At 35.6% G+C, this 21,328-nt stretch overlaps 1 protein-coding gene across 1 annotated transcript in view; it reads right to left on the bottom strand.

Moving 5' to 3' along the window:
• LOC129247105 (serine-rich adhesin for platelets) overlaps positions 1-21,328 on the bottom strand; it is a 346,746-nt gene that overhangs the window by 83,650 nt on the left and 241,768 nt on the right. Inside the window, exon 5 of the mRNA XM_054886033.1 lies at positions 8,791-8,922. Within this exon, the coding sequence (XP_054742008.1) occupies positions 8,791-8,922 (132 nt within the window). The remainder of the gene's footprint in view (positions 1-8,790; positions 8,923-21,328) is intronic.

The raw sequence follows: 21,328 nt of genomic DNA, 5'->3' as shown, positions 1-21,328 counted from the left end.
CAAGGGCTTGTGGTGATCACCGCAAGGGGCTTCTAGAGTAATGTTATTTTCACGCGTTTTTTGATCAAAAAAACTCAATGAAAGCAACAAAATTAGTTAAGCACAACAATCGATCAATTTTTAAAGTGTAAGGTGGCGTTAAGCCGCATAACTAAACCGTCAAGTTTGCACAACACCAAATATCAAAACGGCCAATCAAAGCGCCTCCAAGCTGAACAAACGACATTCCACATCCTGCAAATCTATTATCTGGCGCTACGCTAATTAACGGTAATCGAAAATTGCCAGCTCAAAAAAAATTGATTATCTATGGTCGGGCGTGTCTGTGTGCAAGCACCTAACCAAAGTTGATTTCAGCGCAAATAAATAATAAAAAAATTATGCAATGAGATATTCATTAAATTTGTGTAATCATTTCAATCGAAGAGGAAGAGCAATCCACTTAACTTATTAATTATGTTTAATGAATTAATTAAAAAATAATTCGGTATTCGCATGAACCAAATAGCACTTCTTTTATGATGAGCAAATCAATGAGTTCTGCTTTAAATTTCGAAATATGTTCATTAGCATTTTTACCTTTAAATGGTCCGCTATTGGCATTTGCTAAATCAAATCAATTAATGGCATTTCAAAGCTTGGAAAATGGCACACAGCTGAACCTGATGAATTAACAAATAAAATTTATGCGAAAATGTGCAGCTGTAACCAGACGCGCTTAGCAACAAAGCGCAATTTCGTGTATGTAATGAAAAATTCCCACAGCACTGCCCTACATTCGGGCTCTCTTATATAAGCACGCACAAGTTTCACCACGCTTTGCCACATAGATTTTTGTTTTTTCATGAAATTTTTTTTTTTCATAAAAATATTTGTATCCACATTTTTAATTTTTATTTTTGCCTCCTAAATTTTTTAATACAATTGTAACTTTTGGTAGCCACAAAAATGAGTGAATGAGTGTGGGAAATAAAGCGCTTTTTTCTCAGCAAAGTCCACCCAAACGCGTTCCATAAATTGAATTAACCGAAATGCAAATAGCTTCGTTGGCCCCAAGGCGCGAGTGTTGCTGCTTCTATGTATAAGTAAAGTGACCGCAAATTTTTTGCTGTCACTGTCAACTTGTGGTTTATGGGCGCGTACACAAACACACAGCCAAGCGCAAAGTATGACAATTTCCGCTTAAAAGAACTGTGGCATCTTTTTATATGGAATCCATGTGCAGATGTACGAATGTATGTGTGTGTGAGTGTATGTACGAACGTATGCAAGTATTTGTATATTTTATTATTTTCGCTTCGTTGCTGCTTCTACTTTTCTATGGTAGTTTCGATTTAGACGATGGATGAGTTAATCAACAAAAGTGAGACACACAAAATTATTACACAGGTTTTGGTTGTTTGGTGGAAATCGCTGAAAAAAATTCAAATAATACGCGTGGATATACATAGGTAGAAAATAAAAAAAATATCCAGTAATGGACAAAACTGAAGTGTACCTTATTAAACATGCGATATATTTTTACTTGATATATTTTTTTATTAATTGGAATTTATTGAATTATAAATGCATGCTTTTTAATACTTATCTAGTGATAAAAGTACGCTGGAATTAAAATTTAAATTTGCTTTCATCTACAAAAGCAATCTTGGTAATATGATTTATACAGACTTGTTGTTGTTGTAGCAGCATAAACATTCTCCATACATATACGTGGAATGCTGCTGGAGTCACAGTTCTTGTCCAGCTAAAAATCCGGGTCGTTCCAGTAACGTAGAACTGACTGCCGTGAGAACGACCCAGATTTTTGAAATCTAGCAATTTTATGGCATAAACTCGAATGTATCGGTTTCCACTTTATTCTTTTGACTTGGGTAAAATCTTTTTATTTGTTGAAATAGAAAATTGCAAGACATTCTCTTGTATAACGTCTTCAGGTGTTCCAATAAATATTATAGCATTATTTTATTCGGCCACCGTAGCCGAATGGGTTCGTACGTGACTACCATTCCAAATCCAGAGAGAACGTAGGTTCGAATCTCGGTGAACACCAAAATGAAAAAAAAAAGTTTTTTCTAATAGCGGTCGCTCCTCGGCAGGAAATGGCAAACCTTCGAGTGTATTTCTGCCATGAAAAAGCTCCTCATAAAAACCCATCTGCCGTTTGGAGTCAGCTTAAAACTGGAGTTCCCTCCATTTGTGGATTAACATCAAGACGCACGCCAGCTCGGAGGAGCTCGGTCAAACAATCAAAGGGTGTACGCGCCAATTATATATACATATAAAGGGTGATTTTTTAGCTATTATCTTTTTAAACTGTTGATTTACACAGCTTACGCACGTTTCGTGTTTTGTTTCACTGTATAGCATCTTCAGCTCGGTCTATAATTTAACCATAAATCGTCTTACAAACGAACAACGCTTACAAATCATTGAATTTTATTATAAAAATGCGTGTTCTGTTAAGAAAGTTTATCGCGCGGTTCTTCCATTTTATGGTCAGTTTAATCGAACCACTGAAGCGGCTATTCGAGCTATTGTGACTAAATTTAGAACCAAATTTACATTATTGGACATCAAACCCCCAACACGCTTACGTAGAATGCGAACTGAAGAAAATATCGCAGCTGTATCGGCCAGTGTTAATGATGACCATCAATTATCGATTCGTCGGCGTTCGCAGCAATTGGGCCTCTGTTACTCAACAACGTGGACAATTTTGCGAAAGGATTTAGGTGTGAAACCTTTCAAAATACAGCTGGTTCAAGAATTGAAGCCGAACGACCTACCGCAACGCAGAATTTTTGGTGAATGGGCTCTTGGAAAGTTGGCCGGAAATCCACTTTTTTATCGAAAAATTGTGTTCAGCGACGAAACTCATTTTTGCATCAATGGGTACGTAAATAAGCAGATTTGTCGATTTTGGAGTAAGATCAGCCAGAAGAAATGCAAGAGCTACCAATGTATCCAAAAAAGGTCACAGTTTTATGCGGTTTATGGGCTGGAGGTATCATTGGACTGTACTTCTTCAAAGATGCTGCGAATCGTAACGTAACTGTGAATGGTGAGCGCTACCGTGAAATGATATCCAACTTTTTTTTGCCCAAAACGCAAGAGCTTGACTTGCATGACATGTGGTTTCAGCAAGACGGTGCCACATGCCACACAGCACGCGTAACAATGAACTTGTTGAGAGGCGAGTTCAGTGAACATTTTATTTCACGTTCGGGACCTGTCAATTGGCCACCCATTTTTGTGGGGCTATGTTAAAGCTCATGTCTGTTCAGACAAGCCTGCTTCAATTAACGCATTGGAAGACAACATTAAAGCATTTATATGTGAGATACCGGCCGAAACATTGGAAAGAGTATGCCAAAATTGGACTGGATGGACTATTCGAAGCGCAGTCGCGGTCAAGATTTGCATGAAATAATCTTCAAACATTAAATTATATATTCCTATAGGAAAGTTTTTCAAACAAACACATTTTTCTAAATTTTACGTGTGTTTGTTTGAAAAACTTTCCTATAGGTCTTAAAAAGTCACCCTTTATATATATATATATATATAGTTCATACTACAACAAAAATCGTTTGATAATTTCAAAGTACAACTTTCAAGTGACTACACAATGTGTCAATCAAATGGCGAAAGAACTGAAAATATCTGATCATAGCATCCGCCGCATACTGAAAAATGATCTCAAAGTCAAGCCTTACAAGATCCAAAAGGCGCATGATCTCACACCAAAGCAGCAACAAGTCAGACTTGAGAGAGGGAAGGAGTTGCTTGCTTCGCTTGGCCGAAAGCGGTTAATTTCCGAACATTATGTTTTCTAACGAGAATAATTAATTACTGTCAATATAGATGCAAATCCTACCTAAAAAGTTATCGTACATAGTATCTCTCTAAAAAATCTAAAGAACTTACTTTAAAAATTAAATATTCTCACATACAAATACAAAATGTTTACTTATAAAAAATAATTTTCTCTCTTTCTACCACTCATTCAAAAACAGAGCAAAGCGTGGTCGTTTCATATGAACCCATCACATCAGTTAACCTGTCACTTCACTGAACCCACATTGTTGGTCAACGAACGACATAATCTCCATCTTCCGCCTTCATGGCTGAAAAATACTAAACATTTTCGTTTTCATTTTTCTTTTCTTTGGCATTTCCTACACGCAGTAAAAGCAGTGGTGAATTCAAACATTTTTTATGAAATATCTCTTAGCAGTGCTTTCAACTTGTTATCAATAACTTTGGTACATAAAAACATATGTAAATGTGTGCATCACCACACTTAGAAAGCCACACAAACGAAACTTTTTCAATCCAATTTTAAGTCATCGCTACGTCGGTGTTCCATGACCAGGTGGGAGTTCAAATCAGGTGGGTACAAATTGGCTTTTGTTGTCTAATTTTCGTTTTAATTGCCTCGTTGAGCATCTACGGCCGCACTCGTGTTGCGCAGCGTTCAGTTAGTTCCGTTCTGCTTGTCGTGTATTTGATTTCCACGCACTTTTACTCAATCAATCGACATGTGTCAAAACATTTGTACTATTAACACTGTCTTTTTTTTAATTAATGTATGTCCGTAAATTTTCACAGAATTCGATTGCATGACAAATGGCAATTCGGCTCAATTTTGGTTACCTGAATCTTCATTTCTATTGATTAGTTTTATTTCTGCTTTGAGTAACTAAACGCTGCGTAAAATATAATTAGCCCTAGGACTTTTCGACAATTTTGACAATTTATTTCATTCTCATTTAAGCTGGTACAAAACAGAAGAGGAGGAAACTATTAGCTTCTTTACAACTGTGAAGGATTAGCCAGAAGAAGGCTTTACATGATTGGTTGTGCCTTCTTAACAGATGTAGCGGATATAGCGCATCTTAAACTAACGAAGTTAAGCTCCTTTATAAAAGCCACAGGATGGTTTAAAAGGGATCCCATAGTGTAAGAAAAAAGGTTCAGTGGCATCACAATGGACCTACGACAGGTCTAAGTGTGTCATATTGACAGCCGCCAAACCTACCTACCTACCTTTCTGATTTCAAGAATTCTTTTATGATTTTAAGATTCTTCTAAAAACCCCATATAAATCAAATTTTCAAACTTTGTGCGAATTTACAAACAAAAATAAATAATTTTACATGAAAATTTCACACTTTTAGTCAGAATATTTAGAAAAGTTTTGAGTACGCAGTTTTCTGGCCCAATGAATTTTGGTATAACAAAGTGCAGTTTTTAAGTGGCTCAAAATCACCTTGAGTTTTAAATAATTTTTTGCTGACCATGTTCGCCGTTTTCTTCCATATAAAAAATATCCCTCGTCTTTTAAAGCGCATTTTCAGATATCTTAATTGAATTTTAATACTGAAATCCGATACATACGCACCTTCACGTAAATCAATAGAGCAGCTTGCCAAACCTGAGCTTCAATTGCAGTTTTCCTTGTGTGTGATATGCGTTACGGAATTATGCATATCTTGTGCCTGGTTAATCGAGACATTGCTTGACATTTGTAAAAGTTAAACTGCTTTGGGTAAATCTACCTCTACGTGTGTTTTTTTACAGTGTTTAAAATGGATTTGAATATGCAACGAGTTTGTATTAAATTTTGAGCCAAAAAAGCGATGCAGATTCAATAGTGTGAACATTTTACAAATCATACTCTAAAGAAAACAGCCGAAAGCCGTTTACGGATGGCATGATCGATTCAAGAGTAGTGTGTAGTGACAGGCCGTCGGCATCGAAAACATCAATAAAGTGAAAGAAAAATTAATCAACAACTGCAACATAATCATCAGAGAGTTGACAGATGACTTGAACATTCCTTATGGAACCATCCAGCACATGGTATTAATGATGTGGGTTTGCGCCGTGTTGCTGCAAAGTTGGTCCGAAAGGTCTCAAAGAACCTGAATTTCATGAAAAAAAAAGAAACCGCGTTGATAACGCCAAAGACATGATTTCCAAGGCTGAACATTCATCAGACCACCCAACATTCTTCAAACGCATCATTACTAGAGAAGAGACGTGAATTTATGAGTACGCCACAAAATCCAGACAGTAGGCAAGTGAGTGGAGAACTCCAAATGAACCAAGACTAAAAAAACCATGTCGATTTCAGTCAAAAAGGAAAGCGATGCTCACGGTTTTTATGGATTAAAACGGTACTGGACGAATACCACAAATTGAGCAACGATAGAACTCTAAAAAAGATCTTCGAAACAAATTCACAAGGCGACAGATGAAGAGGTCGGTCGAGAAAACGATGGAGATATGACATGGAAGACGACTTTGGAGTTATGGGCTTATCTGATATCAAACGAAAATCTGATGACCGAGTGGCGTGGAGGTGAATTGTAATGGAAACAATAGTTCACCCCGAACTGTGATGCTATGATGATGACGATGCCACTACGAGTTTCTGCCAGAAGGTCAGTTAGTTAATAAGAACTATTATTTGGCCGTTAAGAGACGTTTACGTGAAACACTTTGGTAAAAAAGAAACGATTTGTGGGTTAAGAACTCGTCATTATCCGTGAATTTTTGAACGTGTAAACGAAACGAGTGTCATCCAACAGCCACCAAATTCATCTGATATGGCTCCCTGCGATTTTTTTCTGTTTGTTGGAGTCAAAAAACCACTACGCGTTTCAACAGCCGAGAGGAAGTAAGGGGAAAGTTGAAGACGGCTCAGATGGCTATCCCGAAAATAGAGTTTCTGAAATATTTCGGGAGCTGGATCAGGTGCTGGCAAAAGTGCGTTGCAGTTGATGGGGCGATAATATCACTTTTCAGGATTGGTATTTTGATTCTTCTGAATTTATTTCAGGAACTTTTTGATCAAGGTGTTATATATTTTAGTTTAGTATTGGTTTAAGATAGAGACAGAGAAGATAACGAATTTATTTTTACCCAAACTAATATTTCATGACATCAGCGGGCTGCCAAAAGCGCGAAAAATTAAATTGCTGTTTCCGGAAGACACCACCTTTAGTTTATGTACACCGTGCGTAAATTCGTGACATTCTTGAGTGCTATATGGTATACTTCGAGTATACTGGACAATACTTTAAAAAAATTGGCATTCGCACAAGGATTGTAGGGAGCACTAGCCTGAATATGTCCTGTGAAGATATTGTAATATATTTGCTATAAATTAAGATGCATTCAAAGCTAACATCTCAAAGACTTCGATTGTATAGTCGAAACTACCACTGTCTTCAAGGATGCAGTAGGTTAGGTTAGGTTGACCTGGCTGCCTGAAAGCCATCACATAGACCTTTTAGTTCTTAGTGCAACCAGATGGAGCGAGACCTTTACGTATCTTTGTAGCAGTCATCTTGTAATAGGTCTTTGTCTTTTGTGAATCTAAGTAAACCCCGGTGGTCTAACCCCGTTGCATACCTACTTCTCATATTGTGAAGCTCCTAAGCATTTCATTCATGTTCTAGCTAATGCAGGGCAAGACCTTAGAAGGTGTTCCAAAGTTACCATCACTTCCAGTTCATTGCAAAATCTGCAGTTATCATTGCTTGTAATTCCTATCTCGTATTCGTGTGCCGCTAGCAAATTGTGGCTTGTCAGTATGCCTGCCCTAGTTCTGCTTTCTTTTCTAGACCGAGCTGTCCTCTTCTTGTTCAAATGGCATGCAAACTGCGCTCTTGGTAACCTTATCTAGAATTTTGTTTCCCACAATACCCGAATGGCCTCGTACCCAATGGATGTGCAGCCGTCTCTCCGCGGCTAATTTCTCTATGGCTTCCATGCTTTTTTAGAATATTTTCAGATGAAATTTCATATGAATTTATTGCTTTTATCGCCGCTTGGCTGGCAGCGTAGAGGAGATGCTTGATGTCTTTGCGAATGCTATTTCCGCAGCCTTTCCTTCAGCAAAGACTTCTGCTTGAAAGATACTGCAGTGTTTGTGGAGCTTAAAACGGCCCCTACTCCGTCCGACATTTCCGGGACATCAGTAAATATATTAAGAGTTTTTGGGCTATGTTTCATTCCTCTTTTCCAGCCATTTTCTTCTATTATTTTTCGGAACTTCTTCACCCAATTGCAGCTTGGGTTCATATAATCTGTTTTGACCCTGCAACTCAAGCATCTTGAGCTATTTTCTAATGTTTTAAAGATGCAGTTAGTGTTTGGGACGTTGCTGCCCAACAAACGAATTGAGCGCAAGTTTCTTGTATAATATTTGAAATTTTTTAAAAATTCTAAAACAAAAACTAAAATACTCTAAAAAACAAATAATAATACTTCTAAAAATAAATTAAAATTAAAAAAAAAATTCTAAAAAAAACAATAAAAAAAAACCAAAAACAAAATTCTAAGAAAAAAGTTTATGGCATTTTTTACAACCAAATAAAAAACATTTCTAATTTTTTTTGAAAGGGTAAAACTTGCCCTTAAACGTGAAACCTAATTTTATTCAAATGACTTCCAAGTCTGATTTTGCAGTACCCTATGCTGTAGGCCCAAGTTTTTAGTTGCTTCACTTACTTCATTTTCACTACCAATGGCAACATCAATTGCATGTTTCTACTCTTGAGTGTGACACATCCCGCATATTTTTTCATCTATCCAACTTAGAAAAATCAAAGTTAAAATTCCAAGCGCTCATTCGCCTACACCAAATAAAAAATCACAAATCTTGGTTTTAATAATTTTATATCTCCCAAAATTTGTGTTCACCTTTAAAACAACCAGATTTACCGACATCCTTTTTATGTGCAAATACCAAATCAAAAAATTCAATTTACTCACCTTTAACAATTTTCTTGACGGTTGGTGGGCTTTTCAATTTTAAAATACTGCCGCCAGTGCCCGTCGGTGTGCTAACTGCTGTAGATGTGGTGGAGGGTGTACCAGAAACACTTTGTGAAGGATAACGTTTTTCTAAAAATAGAAAAAAATTAAAATTAGATTAGCACAGCTCAAAATAGAAAGCATAGTTAGGCAATAAACAAAAAAAAAATACTTAAAATACAAGGTGGCGCAAAATTAATCATCCAACCAGGCTTTTTAATTACTTTTTTGCTAAATAAATAAATAAACATCTAAATAAATCTTAAAATATAATCATCTTTTTTAAATTATTATAATTTTTTTCATATCTAATAAATCGATAATTAAAAAAAAACATATTTTGAGTGTTGGAAATATCTAATTTACATGCTCCACTGCTTGTATATATGTTTGTTTACTGCAGCTGTCTAGTTTACAAGTGTCAAATATGATTAAACTGATTCATTTCGCGCCACCTTGTATTAAAAAAGATCGAATGAGGTGGTTTGGAAAAACTTTTTTTTTAATATTATATTTCAGAAGTAACAAAAGTGTAAAATGGTCAGCAAATTGCAATTAGCGCGCTCATCTACCACAAACGTTGCATACATTTAGGCAGCAACCAATAAGTTTCAGCATGTTGAGCAAGTTCAGCAACAAATAACAGCTAGACACATGTTTACAGTGCGGCGCAATAATTGTTTTGCTTGGATGCACACATACACACACACAAATGCGTGCTTGGGATTCATTCACATACTTCATGTTCAACACTTTATGCACGAAAACACGTGCCGCTACTACTCATACATATATACATATGTGTATGTTAGTACATATTTACGTTTCACTCTCCATCGCAGCCAATGCAGCAGTTTTAAGCGGTTTGTTGTGGTCTTCTCGCTCGCTGCAAATATAATTTTACCAAACTTCGCAATCAGCTCAGTCTTGGTGGAAGTCTTTTCCAGCTTTATTTTCGCCATTTCACAATTTTCATTTGATTGTCTATAAATTTGATAACAGAAATTTTGCCACTAATTATCTGCACTAAAAATTTACGATTTGCTTCGTGGTATCAAAAGAGTTTACAAAGAATTTCAAGAATTTATTGCGCTTTACACAGAAATGGAGATGAAATATTGAAGTATTTTAATTTTTCTATTTTTGTAATATTTTTGCCTTTTTGCTTTTTTTATTTTTTGTGTTATTTTACTTCTTTTTTCTATTTGGCTGTCTTTATTTTTGTATTATTTTGCTTTTTTTTAGTTTTTGTTTTTGATTGAAGTGAAAGATTATAATTTTTCTCAGATGACATCATGAAAAGGCGCGTCAAAAACAGAATTTCTTTTTTTAATTTCTAAGCGACAGGGAAAAATAGACGAAGAAACTAAAATTATTAAGAACAAAAAACAAAACAGTTTGAGCGAAATTTCTTGTGAAGTAGAGGAAAAAATGAAAGTACTCCAACACAGCTTCATAAGTTTGATTGTATGTATTTATATTTTACACACCTATAGGAATCGTAAAAATTGCTCGACTTTACTTTCTGTAACATTTAATTGCTGCTTATGAATTTTTGGTTTGAATCTGGCAAAGTGGCTTAGCCGTCTGGATAATTATCGTGAAATAAAAACGCTGGGTCAAGTGGCCAATTAACTCCCAAGATGCTCATAAAACCGCCAAGTCGCAAGCGTAAATCTAAACTGCGACTTTTTACTACTCCTCCTCTTGCTTCCCGATTTTACAGTACCATAAACAGTATTTTGTAAGATAGGGGCAGCAGGCTTATCTACATATATGAATGGAAGGCATTTGCGATTTCCAACATACATAAGCATGGATTTAAACATTTATATACACACATATGTATTTGTTGTTGTACATGCGTTTGCCATAAATGGATTGCACTACAGCCGTATATGCACACCGCCTCAATTGGCTGCTTCATTACAGAACCAGTTACTATTCTAACTCTTCATATGGGCATCGAATGAGGAAGGTTATTTCCTTTACAAAAACAAATTGAAAAATTCGAACTATGTGCAACACAAACTGCAATTGTTTAGATAGGAAAAAAGGTGGCAGCAGCAATGTATCAAATATCAACAGCAACAAATTAGCTCCTGATTGCAGACGAAAACAAACATGTGAAGACATGTAAAGCATTAAGACAGCAAAGAAGTAGGTAAACAAAACATAAATAAATGAATGAAGGAAATAGAGTAAATACGAATGTGAAGAAAACAGTGGAACTACCTGTGGTGAAGTCCAAAAATGCATAGGATTTGGAATCAGTAGAAACAACGAGAGGGCAGCTAGAGTAGAGGAAGTACAAAAAGGCAAAGAGAGCAGATAAAAGTATAGGTATGTATGTATGTAAGCATATGTAGGAGAAAAAGTGGTTGGCAAGGAGAATGGGGCGAAAATGCCAAGAAGTTTTCTGAATGCCCGAAACAGAATTGCAGCGGACAACGGGTAACGACGATCAGACGTGTGGTGAACAGCTGATCTTCTCTCGTCAGAAAATTTGGTCGGTTAAACACAATTGCGACGGGGACGATTTTCAGCTGACAACATTTCCTTTCCGAGTTGTTGCCAGGAAAATTAGAAATAGATTTAAGGGGTCAGTCTACTTTGGAGACTCGAAAAAAAGGCTATATTCGTGATTTTTTTTTTGAGAAAACTATAAATGATAGTAATATAAAATTTGTTTGATTTATTAAATAAAGTCTTAAAATTCAGAAATAAATTTTTTTTTATTCAATTTTATAGTATTTTTAGTAAAAAAATAGCAGTGAAGCGTAACGTCTCAAACATGGGTTGGTGAGGCAGCTCCATCAGAACTCAAGAACGGCTTGTCTGAAACAAAAAAATCAAAATGTTTCAGATTCAGTAAGATACTGGCTACAAAATGACCCTCGGATATTAGGTTTTCATGAAGACAAAAAAAATGGCTGATAAAAATGGAAAATTTTTGATAGAACGGTTTTTTTTCGCATATTTAAAAAAAATATATAGTAAAAATTTAAAATTTCAAAACCCCCGAGCGTCAATTTGGTGCAAATTATGTCTAGAATAGGTGATCCAAATATTATGAAAATCGGTTGATTAGTTTTTGAGATACAGTGGAGCTAGATTTTGAAAACGTTGTTTTGAGAAAAACGCGTTTAAAGTTTTTAATGCACGCTATACGCGCAGGTAGACGAAATGATGTTCAGGTAAAAAAAAAAATAGTTAGAGTGCTCGGATTTTCTTAAAATTTTTACACAACATTTCTGGATATATATACTTTCAAATTATGCAAAAAAAAAAATTGAAAAATTTTAAAGTGACAAAGTAGACTAACCCCTTAAATCGGCGACAACGACCATTTCGCAGTTTTGCAGCCTGGAGTTGTGCTATTGTCACAGTAGTTGCGTTCATAACAAAGAGTGCATTTTAGTAATTAACAGATGCTGCCTGTCGACGGCCGTCGTCAATGTGTTTAAGGGGGTAGTATAGTTAATTCGGTGTAAAACAAGCATATTTTTCGAAATTTTTTTTGTCGACACAGTTGATTTATTCAAAATTTTAAAATTACTTCATTATAAAGTCATATTTAAAGAATATTGTGTGAAATTTTCATTGATTTTTATGAAATGAGTTGGTGGCAGCGAATCTTCGCGGACGTCTCATAAAAAAGTTTTATTGCGGTGTCCCTCAGAACTCATTACTGGATCAACTAAAATCAAAAAACCAAATCGATTTCATCAGCTAATAAAGTTTCGCAGGTAACAACGTCGAATGTTTTTTTTTTTTTTTTTTTTTTTTTTTTTTTTTTTTAAAGCGCTTTGAAGTCAAAACACCGATTTTTCATAAAAAAAACTTGAAAACTTTGTTGTTTTAAAATATGACAAAATTAAAAAAAAAAACGACGTCATTACCTCGTGAATAAAGTAAAGAAACAAAAAAACCAAATTTGAAAAGAATCGGTGCAGTAGATATGAATCTACAGTGGACACTGACCGTAAAAAAGGCAAGTGTGAGAAAAACGCGTTTAAAGATTAGGTAGCTATATTATTTTCGGCAGCGTGAAATCCGGTTGGAGAGGTAGATACTTAATCCTTTGTGTCTTTGTCAATTTTACTCTAATGCACTTCAAACTTTCACACAATAATCTTAAGATGTTATAGAATAATTTAAAAAAAAAAAAAAAATGAAAAAAAAAAAAATACCATACTACCCCCTTAAGCTATAATTCCGACAACACCGTCAGTGAGCCTAGAGACTTAACTATCGACTGGCTATTAGAGAACTATTGTACCAGACAGCAGACAATCAATTTTTTTTCTTTGATAGTGGCAGCCTTTGTCTGAAGAACACGTCATTTTATATTTATTTTCAGGTCAAATGCAATAAGTTCAAAAATGTGTTGCTCATCATCGCACAACAAATTTCATATAGAAAAATGAAACTACCCATTTGGCAGTGATTACATTTTCTTATTTATCCGAAAACTGCTCAATTGGAATTATCACCTTGTCGTGAAACTCCTCATTCATGTTTTAAGAGCATACAAATGCTTTAGCAAGCAAGAGAAAATAATAAGAGTGTTTGCTCCATGAGCAAGAGAGAGAGAGCAAATAGACATGAAAGCATTTTAAGAGACTCAGTTTTTTATGTTTTCTCGCACAAGTGCGCTCGCCGATAATTATTAATCGACAAATCAGGTTTCTGTTCAGCTACTCTGCACACAGAGATGCAGTTAATTAGCATACACAAATATTCCACACATCTTGGAAGTTGGTTGATTTCTTAGGAAAAGAGTTAAACTTTTAAAGCAATACGAATACAAATACAAACGCAAACAAAAACAGCGGATTTGCTTGCAAACTCACATACAAGTAAATGCTCCAAAGTTACCCCTCAAAAGATTTGCCATGCATTTACGATACATTAAAAAAGATGCTTTTACATTTACATGAGCCACTTACTGAGGTCACCTTCGCTAATAAACGTAGATAATTGCGCGAGTATATGGCCGCCTGTACCTACTGGGAGATGTGTAAGTATTTATTTTGTCTTCGTTTTTTAAATTTAATAACCGTAAAGTAAAAAAAAACTATTTGTGTTGTCGTTATTTACGGCAATGACTTAAAGCCGAGAAGGTAAATATGAGGAATGAACTCAGTCAAGCGGAATGAAGGTATCAAATGAGCTCATCACAGCAAAATTAAGAAGCTTGCAAATTAATGCAAATGAGTAACAGTAGATGCGAAAGTGAATAGAAAAGTCGAATTATCCATCTGAAAAGTTATTTATCAATGGCGTTACATTGATTCCACGAATCTGATGCCAAAAACTAAAATTCATTTAATGCCATCCATTAGTGACGATCGTTTAAAGAAATAATTTATGAATACAAAGCGATTCTATTGTAGAATAACAAAGACCTTTTATTTATCTGCTATTCTGCAATTCTTTAATAGAAAAATATTTTCCCAAATTTTGTTGAAAAAATATTTCTAGTGAATTTACTAAAAAAAAAGCATTGTATTTTTAGTTTTTTTTATTATTATCATCATTTAAAGACATTGATATTTTTTCGATAGCCAACCTGCGATCAACGCACTGTCATCGCCGTATTGCAGCTCCCTTCTGGTAAACTCCTGTAAGGAGGAACTCAAACATCTCGATCGAGGAGGAAACATCTCCCTTATCTGGGTTCCTGGGTACAGGAATATAGAGGGAAATGAAATTGCCGACGAGCTTGCCAGGAAGGGGTCGCCAGAACCGGTTTCAGCTGTCCCCCTCGCAGACATCGGTGTCCCTTTGTCCGTTGTTAAAGGGAAACTACAGAATTGCTTTCTAAAAAAAGCGCAAGACAGATGGAGGTCTGTCTCATCGTGCGCTATTTTGAAAACACTATGGCCCCAATACGATAGAAATAGAACGCTTAAGGTGATGAGTCCCCCACCATTCAATTTCCAAACTCATTGCGTTGTTCACTGGTCACTGGGTGATCGGTACTCATGCGGAGAAGCTTGGAATTCCGTACAACCCCTAATGCAGAAGCTATGGGGATCCTACAGAGAAAGAGACTCTTGAACATTTTCTCTGCAAGTGTCCGGCTCTGGCGGCTAGGCGCTTGAGATTCCTTAGCGTGCCCTTTGGAGAAATTCTCCAGCCTAGATCCCTTTTCTCTCCTCCACTACATCAACAGCACTGGATGGCTGTAGAAGGTTTTCTCTTCCAATAATTTTTCTTTGCACAGGTAATGGTCAACATTATGGTATCAAAACGGCACGTAAGTGCTACTTGATGTGTGCCTGTGGCACTCTTCCCATTTTACCTACCTACCTATCATCATTTAAAACATCTTTTTCTTGTTCAAATTATTAATTAATAATTAAAAAGGAAAAATACAAAAAAAAAAAAAAATACCAAAAAAAAAACAAAAAAAAAACTAAAAAAATGTAAAAAATATATTAATTTTCTTTTAAATTTCTTATTAATTTATTTTTTGCCATCAAATGCAGTATACAAGACATTCTACTCAAAAGCACTTTTCAACTTTTCAAAACTCAGTTTGACTTTGGAATTTTAGAGTTAAGTAAACCCTAACGGCTGCTACAATACCAAAGACCTTTTATTTAGCTGCTATTCTTTAATAGAAATATATCCATTCATTTTATGTTAAATTTCAATCAGTTTAGTGTTTTTTTTTGCAATGGTGTCCAATTTTTTTTTTTGAAAAAATACTTCATTATTTATTAAAAAAATATTTATTATTCATATTTATTAAAAAAAATTACAACTTTTTATTATTATTTAAAAAATTATCAAAAGGAAATGTTTAGGCGCCAAATCATCGCTATAAGGCGGATGATCCATTAATTCGATTTTTTAAGTGCTCAAGAACTCTTTTGTGTGAGCCGATAGGTGAGAGCTCGCATTGTCTTGGTGAAGGATGATTCGGCGGCTGGCTTTTTTTACTTAAAATGGACTGTTTTAAGTTTCTCTACTGATACAGTTGAGACATAACCATGTTTTCGAAAAAAGTAAGCGCCTATTTGCTTTGAGATGCTTCGTCCGCAAACAACTTTTGTTGGATTAAGTTCGTCGTGGAACACCGACATTGTCGGTTGCTGTTTTCTTCCCCCGATACACGGTTCCACATTACCAGAACGACCCGGATTTATATCCGGCCAAGGATATGTACATGTTTTGGGAATGTTTATACTGCAACAACAACAACGACACTGCTATTTTGTTTTCGGCTCATATAGTATACATAGATCCAAGATTCGTCAACAGTTACCTGCTTTTAATCACCGCGGTTGAATTTCTTCAACATGTCTTTACACCAATTGACACGAGTTCGTGCACGTTTTTGGCCAACTGCCATATTATGCGAGAACAAATCTTTGTGACGCCCAAATGTGCATGCGCAATTTAACTACTCTACATCCTAAGGTTGCCTCTATCCCTCGATATGTCATACGATGATCTTGATCCGAAGTTCTTTACTATTTTGCACATTAGCTGAATCGGACAATAAAAAGTATTTCTAGTTAGTCACTAGCACCCCAAGAGAATCTTGGATAAGCCCAGAGAATTTTTCTAGCAATCAGTGGAAGTCCCGTCAAATTCAGTTCCTCCGTTCCAGAGATTAAATAGAGGAAGTTCCTTTAACAAATACAGGAAGCCCTTGAGAATGATCTCATTATATTCTGTTACGATTTCCATACCATCCATATCCATTTTTTTATAAAGTTACTGCGGTCCAACAATTTTATTACAGAATTGATGGATAAATGATTCTATTTCCAGCGAAAATCGGAGATAATCAAGAAAAATGTAAGGAAAAACTTAACGTAAGCCACTAAAAAAAAACAATTGTAATATGAATATGAATTAATAAAGTGTTTTCCAATAACAGGTGTTATTTTGGAATGGGTTGCGCTATCGAGAGATGATTAACGATTTTTTATAACCGGAATTGGATGGTATTGATCTGGACAACGTTTATTTTCAACAAGACGGCACTAAGTGCCACAAAAGCAACGGAACCATTGATCTTTTACGGGAAAAGTTTCCGGACCGTGTTATCTCTCGATAAGGTGTTCAGAATTGGCCCCCGAGATCTTGTGATTTAACACCTTGTGACTTTTTTCTTTGTGGACACGTGAAAGAGAAGGTCTACGCCAACCGCCCAGGGTCGATTCAAGACCTCAGAGATGGAATTCGTGAGACTATCGAGGACATAGGGCAGCCACTTTGCAATTCGGTTATGGAAAATATCATGAAAAGGATATTGTCCTGTAAGCGTGATTGTGGTGGTCATATGCCTGATGTTATTTTCCACTATTAACGGCATACCTTCCTCTTTATAATGAAATAAACATCCGATCATTTATATTAAAAAATTGCATTTTTCTTTGAATATCAAAATAACACCTCTTATTGGAAAACCCTTTATAAAGAAAACATTTTTTATTAATACTTTTTTAATACTCTTCTCAGGCTCAATTAATTTCATTGCTATTGTACAGCATAACATTTTTGTGCATAAAAAAAAAACAAATAAAAAATAATAAAAATAATAAAAAATAAAAAAAATTAAAACAATGCACATACGTCATTTGTAATAGCAAATTTTGCTCGACCTTTGCTGGATAATATTTTTCATACTTCCTTTTCAAACTGTCGGTTAAATAACATTTCTCAGCCAGTAATTTGCGTTATCCCACACAATTTGTTTATTTAGAAGCAACTCTTAAAAGGTGATAATAACTAGCGATTTGCTACCTTGCGAACTTGTTATGATGTATGATTTCCCTTATTTGTGCTCGCATAAGGTTTTTCGCAAGCCAGCGAGAATTTATTACTCCCGCTTGTTTGACCAACTAATGGCACACCTTTCAAGCCAAAGTAGCGACAATCGCCAGCGAAGCGCCGGAGCGGGGCTGAGACTATGAAAATTAGATATAAATAGTAACTCAAAAAGCGAATAAAAAAGAGTATATCCGTTACCAAAGCCAAATTGTTAGTTGTTAGGCAATTGTGTTAGCTGGTGAATTTCTCTGCAGCTTTCCTCAGCTTCCAAGAGTAGCAGCTGCTAGTTAATGTATAATTAAGCCAAATAATATATTTTGTACACAATACGTATGTGTGTATGTATGAGAAATTTTGGCGATGGCATAAATCTTTTGTAGTAGCACACCAGCCTCTACGTAACGGCTGCTCTCATTAGTCATGAAACTACTTTTCGTAACGAATCTACATAAATCCACGAATTAGCGCTGTAAGTCAGCTAGAATTGAAGGCTTAGTGCGACGATATTATTTAAAAACAGCTGAAACTCAGCTTTGGTGTTGTTGTTATTGTAGCAGCATAAAAATTCCCATACATGTACGGGGAATGCTGCTGAAGCGGCAGTCCTTGGTCAGATATAAATCCGGGCCGTTCTGCTAACGTAGAACCGACTGCTTTGTTATTAGCATCGATTATCGGGCGCTTTCATCAGGAAATTTTTTATGTTCCTAGAATATTTTTATATTAGTAATTCTGATCCAATTTTCATAGCGCTATGATAATTTTTACAATTCTAGTTCCGTCGTACAGGTCACAAACATGCGGCATATAAAAATAATTATAAAATTCCAAAAGAAACAACAAAACAGATAAATCTGTCGCTGAGGAATCAATATATTCGACTTCCGCACCCTCTTTCTTTCAAATCCGCTTGGCACTCAATGTGTTAAAGAAAAAGGAGAAAAAAAATATACCATAAAATTTGCAAGCTAATAAAGTCGAAATATGAGCAGTATTTTCCCTCAAATATTTGAATAAAAGTTCCACACTCCAGTACTCTCAAAAAACTGTTTAATTGATTTTGATTAATTGAATAACTCGCAATGGAGCCATTATGCGGGCAAATATATGTATATATGTATGTGTATGCATGTGTGCTCCGCTGTCTCAAAAGAAATATTTATTGCGCTCGCACAAGCGTTACCATAATTTGATTACCATTACAAAGGTTTAAACCGCTTGCCAACAACCACTGAGCCGGATTAAAAGCGTGGCCGCGCCATGTCAACGCGCACCATGCCACGATACACGGAAAAATATTCTTCAGGAAAAATATAATTGCGACGAGATTCGGAAAATAAAATATCGTTTAAAAAAATGAAGCGTAAGCAATTTATCAATTTTCAAAGGGAGGAGGACGGATGAAATCAATTTCATAGAATTTCCAGAGTGATGGCTAATGGTGAAGTTTTTATAACGCATGCAATTTTCATGAAATCGTTGAAAAATATTTGTCGGCTCTTTATATCAAAAACAATACGGTTTTTTATTTTTAGAATTTATTTTTTAAATAACGACTTTAGCGTCGAATGCCATTTTTAAGACAAGACCGAGCTTCGTAAGCTATACTGAGCTAAGCTCATATAAAAGAGAAATCGCGAATGGCGTAGGGGTACGCTCTGTCCCTACGCCCTAACCGGAGTTAACGGAAGTTATACCTATATATTACCCCTATTTCAATTTATTTCACAAACACCAACCTTAAGTACTAATTTGGAGCTGCATTTCCAGTGAGTAGCTGGGCTTGTACATTTCATTGAGAGAAAGATGCACCCGGACTAGTATCATTCACACCAACACATATTTAAATTGTAGTAAGCCATGTTTTTTTTTTTTTTTTTTTTTTTTTTTTTGATGGCGATGCAGATAGTGTTAATTAATTCAGAAAATTTGAATATAATACGAGGGTCATTGGAAAAGTTCGACATAGTCTCCTTTTAGGCGTATACACTTCGTATAACGCTGTTATAGTTTGTTGATCCCTTCCGAATAATACGATTTGTCCAAGTCCGGAAAATAGCCACTCGTTTCAACAATTACCTCCTAATCATGAACCATACAATCTTTTCCCCGCCAGCCATTCCTTCAAATTGGTGATCAGAGAGATCTGAGAGAGCCAAGTCTGGAGAATAGGGAGAATGTGAAACGAGTTGGCACCCTATCACGGATAAAAGAATTTTACAAAGAACGAATTTGACATATATTCCGACTTCATCACTGAGCTGAAGCTAAATTTTGTGAAACACAAAACGAATGACGTAGAATCCAAAGTTCCCCTCAACATTTTTTTTTCACCATACCTAACGAGCAAACCTGGTATCTATCATCCTTGGCACCCTATTACCATTAATTTTGCCACCACAACTGCTGAGGCGTGAGCTGATGCATTGGCGTGATGAAAAATTACTTTTTGAAAATCCATCGGCTTCCTCGATTCAAACGAATGCCAAACACAAAGAAATATACCGATCAGGTTGAAACTTGGTATGTGTTCTTCCAAAAACTACTACAGGATAGAAATAACCTCGGTGCGTACCAGCAGCGCCAACTCTTTTACTTTGTACGGACTTTTCAAACGACCCTCGAACATAGCATTTCAAGCATATCTTCAATGTATTTTTTAAAGGAGATTTAAGAGATGCATTTTTTTTCGATTTTTAAATTTTTCGTACCACTTGGAAGCCAGAAACTCGATTTTTGCGAGAAAATATTTATTTTATTTTTCTTTTACTTATATTAATTCCTTAAGGCACACACATTAACACTAAGTTCATGCTAAATCCGCTATGGTTTCTGCCTCAAAAATACTTCCTTCAGGTACGAAAAGTGCCGAGTTGATTTTGCTACAAATTTTCTTGTTTTTCACCCAAAGTAAACTATTTTTATATTTCTCATATAACTTTATTTTTTTTTTTTAATACATAATAAAATATGTATTAGTATAAGCATTTTCCCATGAAGAATTAAAGAAACACATTTTTATTTCACGTCAAGGCGCCCGCCATAGTCGAATGGTTTGGTGCGTGACTACCATTCGGGAGTGCGTTGGTTCAAATTTCCATCCATGAAACACCAAAGTAATAGAAAAAGAATTTTCTAATAACGATCGCCCCTCACCAGGCAATAACAAACCTCTGAGTGTCTTTCTGCCATAAAAAAGCTTCTCATAAAAAACATTTGCCGTTCAGAGTCTGCTTAAAACTGTAGGTCCCACCATTTGTGGAACGACATCAAGACCCACACCACAAATAGGAGTAGAAGCTCAGCCAAACACCTAACAGAAGTCTACGCCTCAATTATTTTTTTATTTTTTATTTATTCATCTCCGCATGCTCGTATAAGCAATGCAGAGGCATATCTTCCGATTATTTCATTTCTGAAATGGAAACGAATAGTTTTTATGTAGTTTAACGCAAATCCGAAAACTTTTAACATGCTGGGGAGGGTATGGGTTAAAACGGCAGCGCTTTCAACGCCTATTTTGTTGCACTTCATTTCTTGCAAATAAGCTGTTATTGTTATTTCCACTGCAGTTTTTTACAGTGAAGAAGTGCGAAAATCGATGACAAAACAACACAGCATCAAACCCACTGATTTTATCAACTAAACTGCAATCACAACAAATAACAAACTCAAATGGTAAACAAAAACTGTTGTGTGG

This window comes from Anastrepha obliqua, chromosome 5 (assembly GCF_027943255.1).
Source record: "Anastrepha obliqua isolate idAnaObli1 chromosome 5, idAnaObli1_1.0, whole genome shotgun sequence".
NCBI classification, from domain to species: Eukaryota; Metazoa; Arthropoda; class Insecta; order Diptera; family Tephritidae; genus Anastrepha; species Anastrepha obliqua.
The sequence above is the reverse complement of the archived record's forward strand: the minus strand, read 5'-3'. Positions and strand labels throughout refer to the sequence as shown.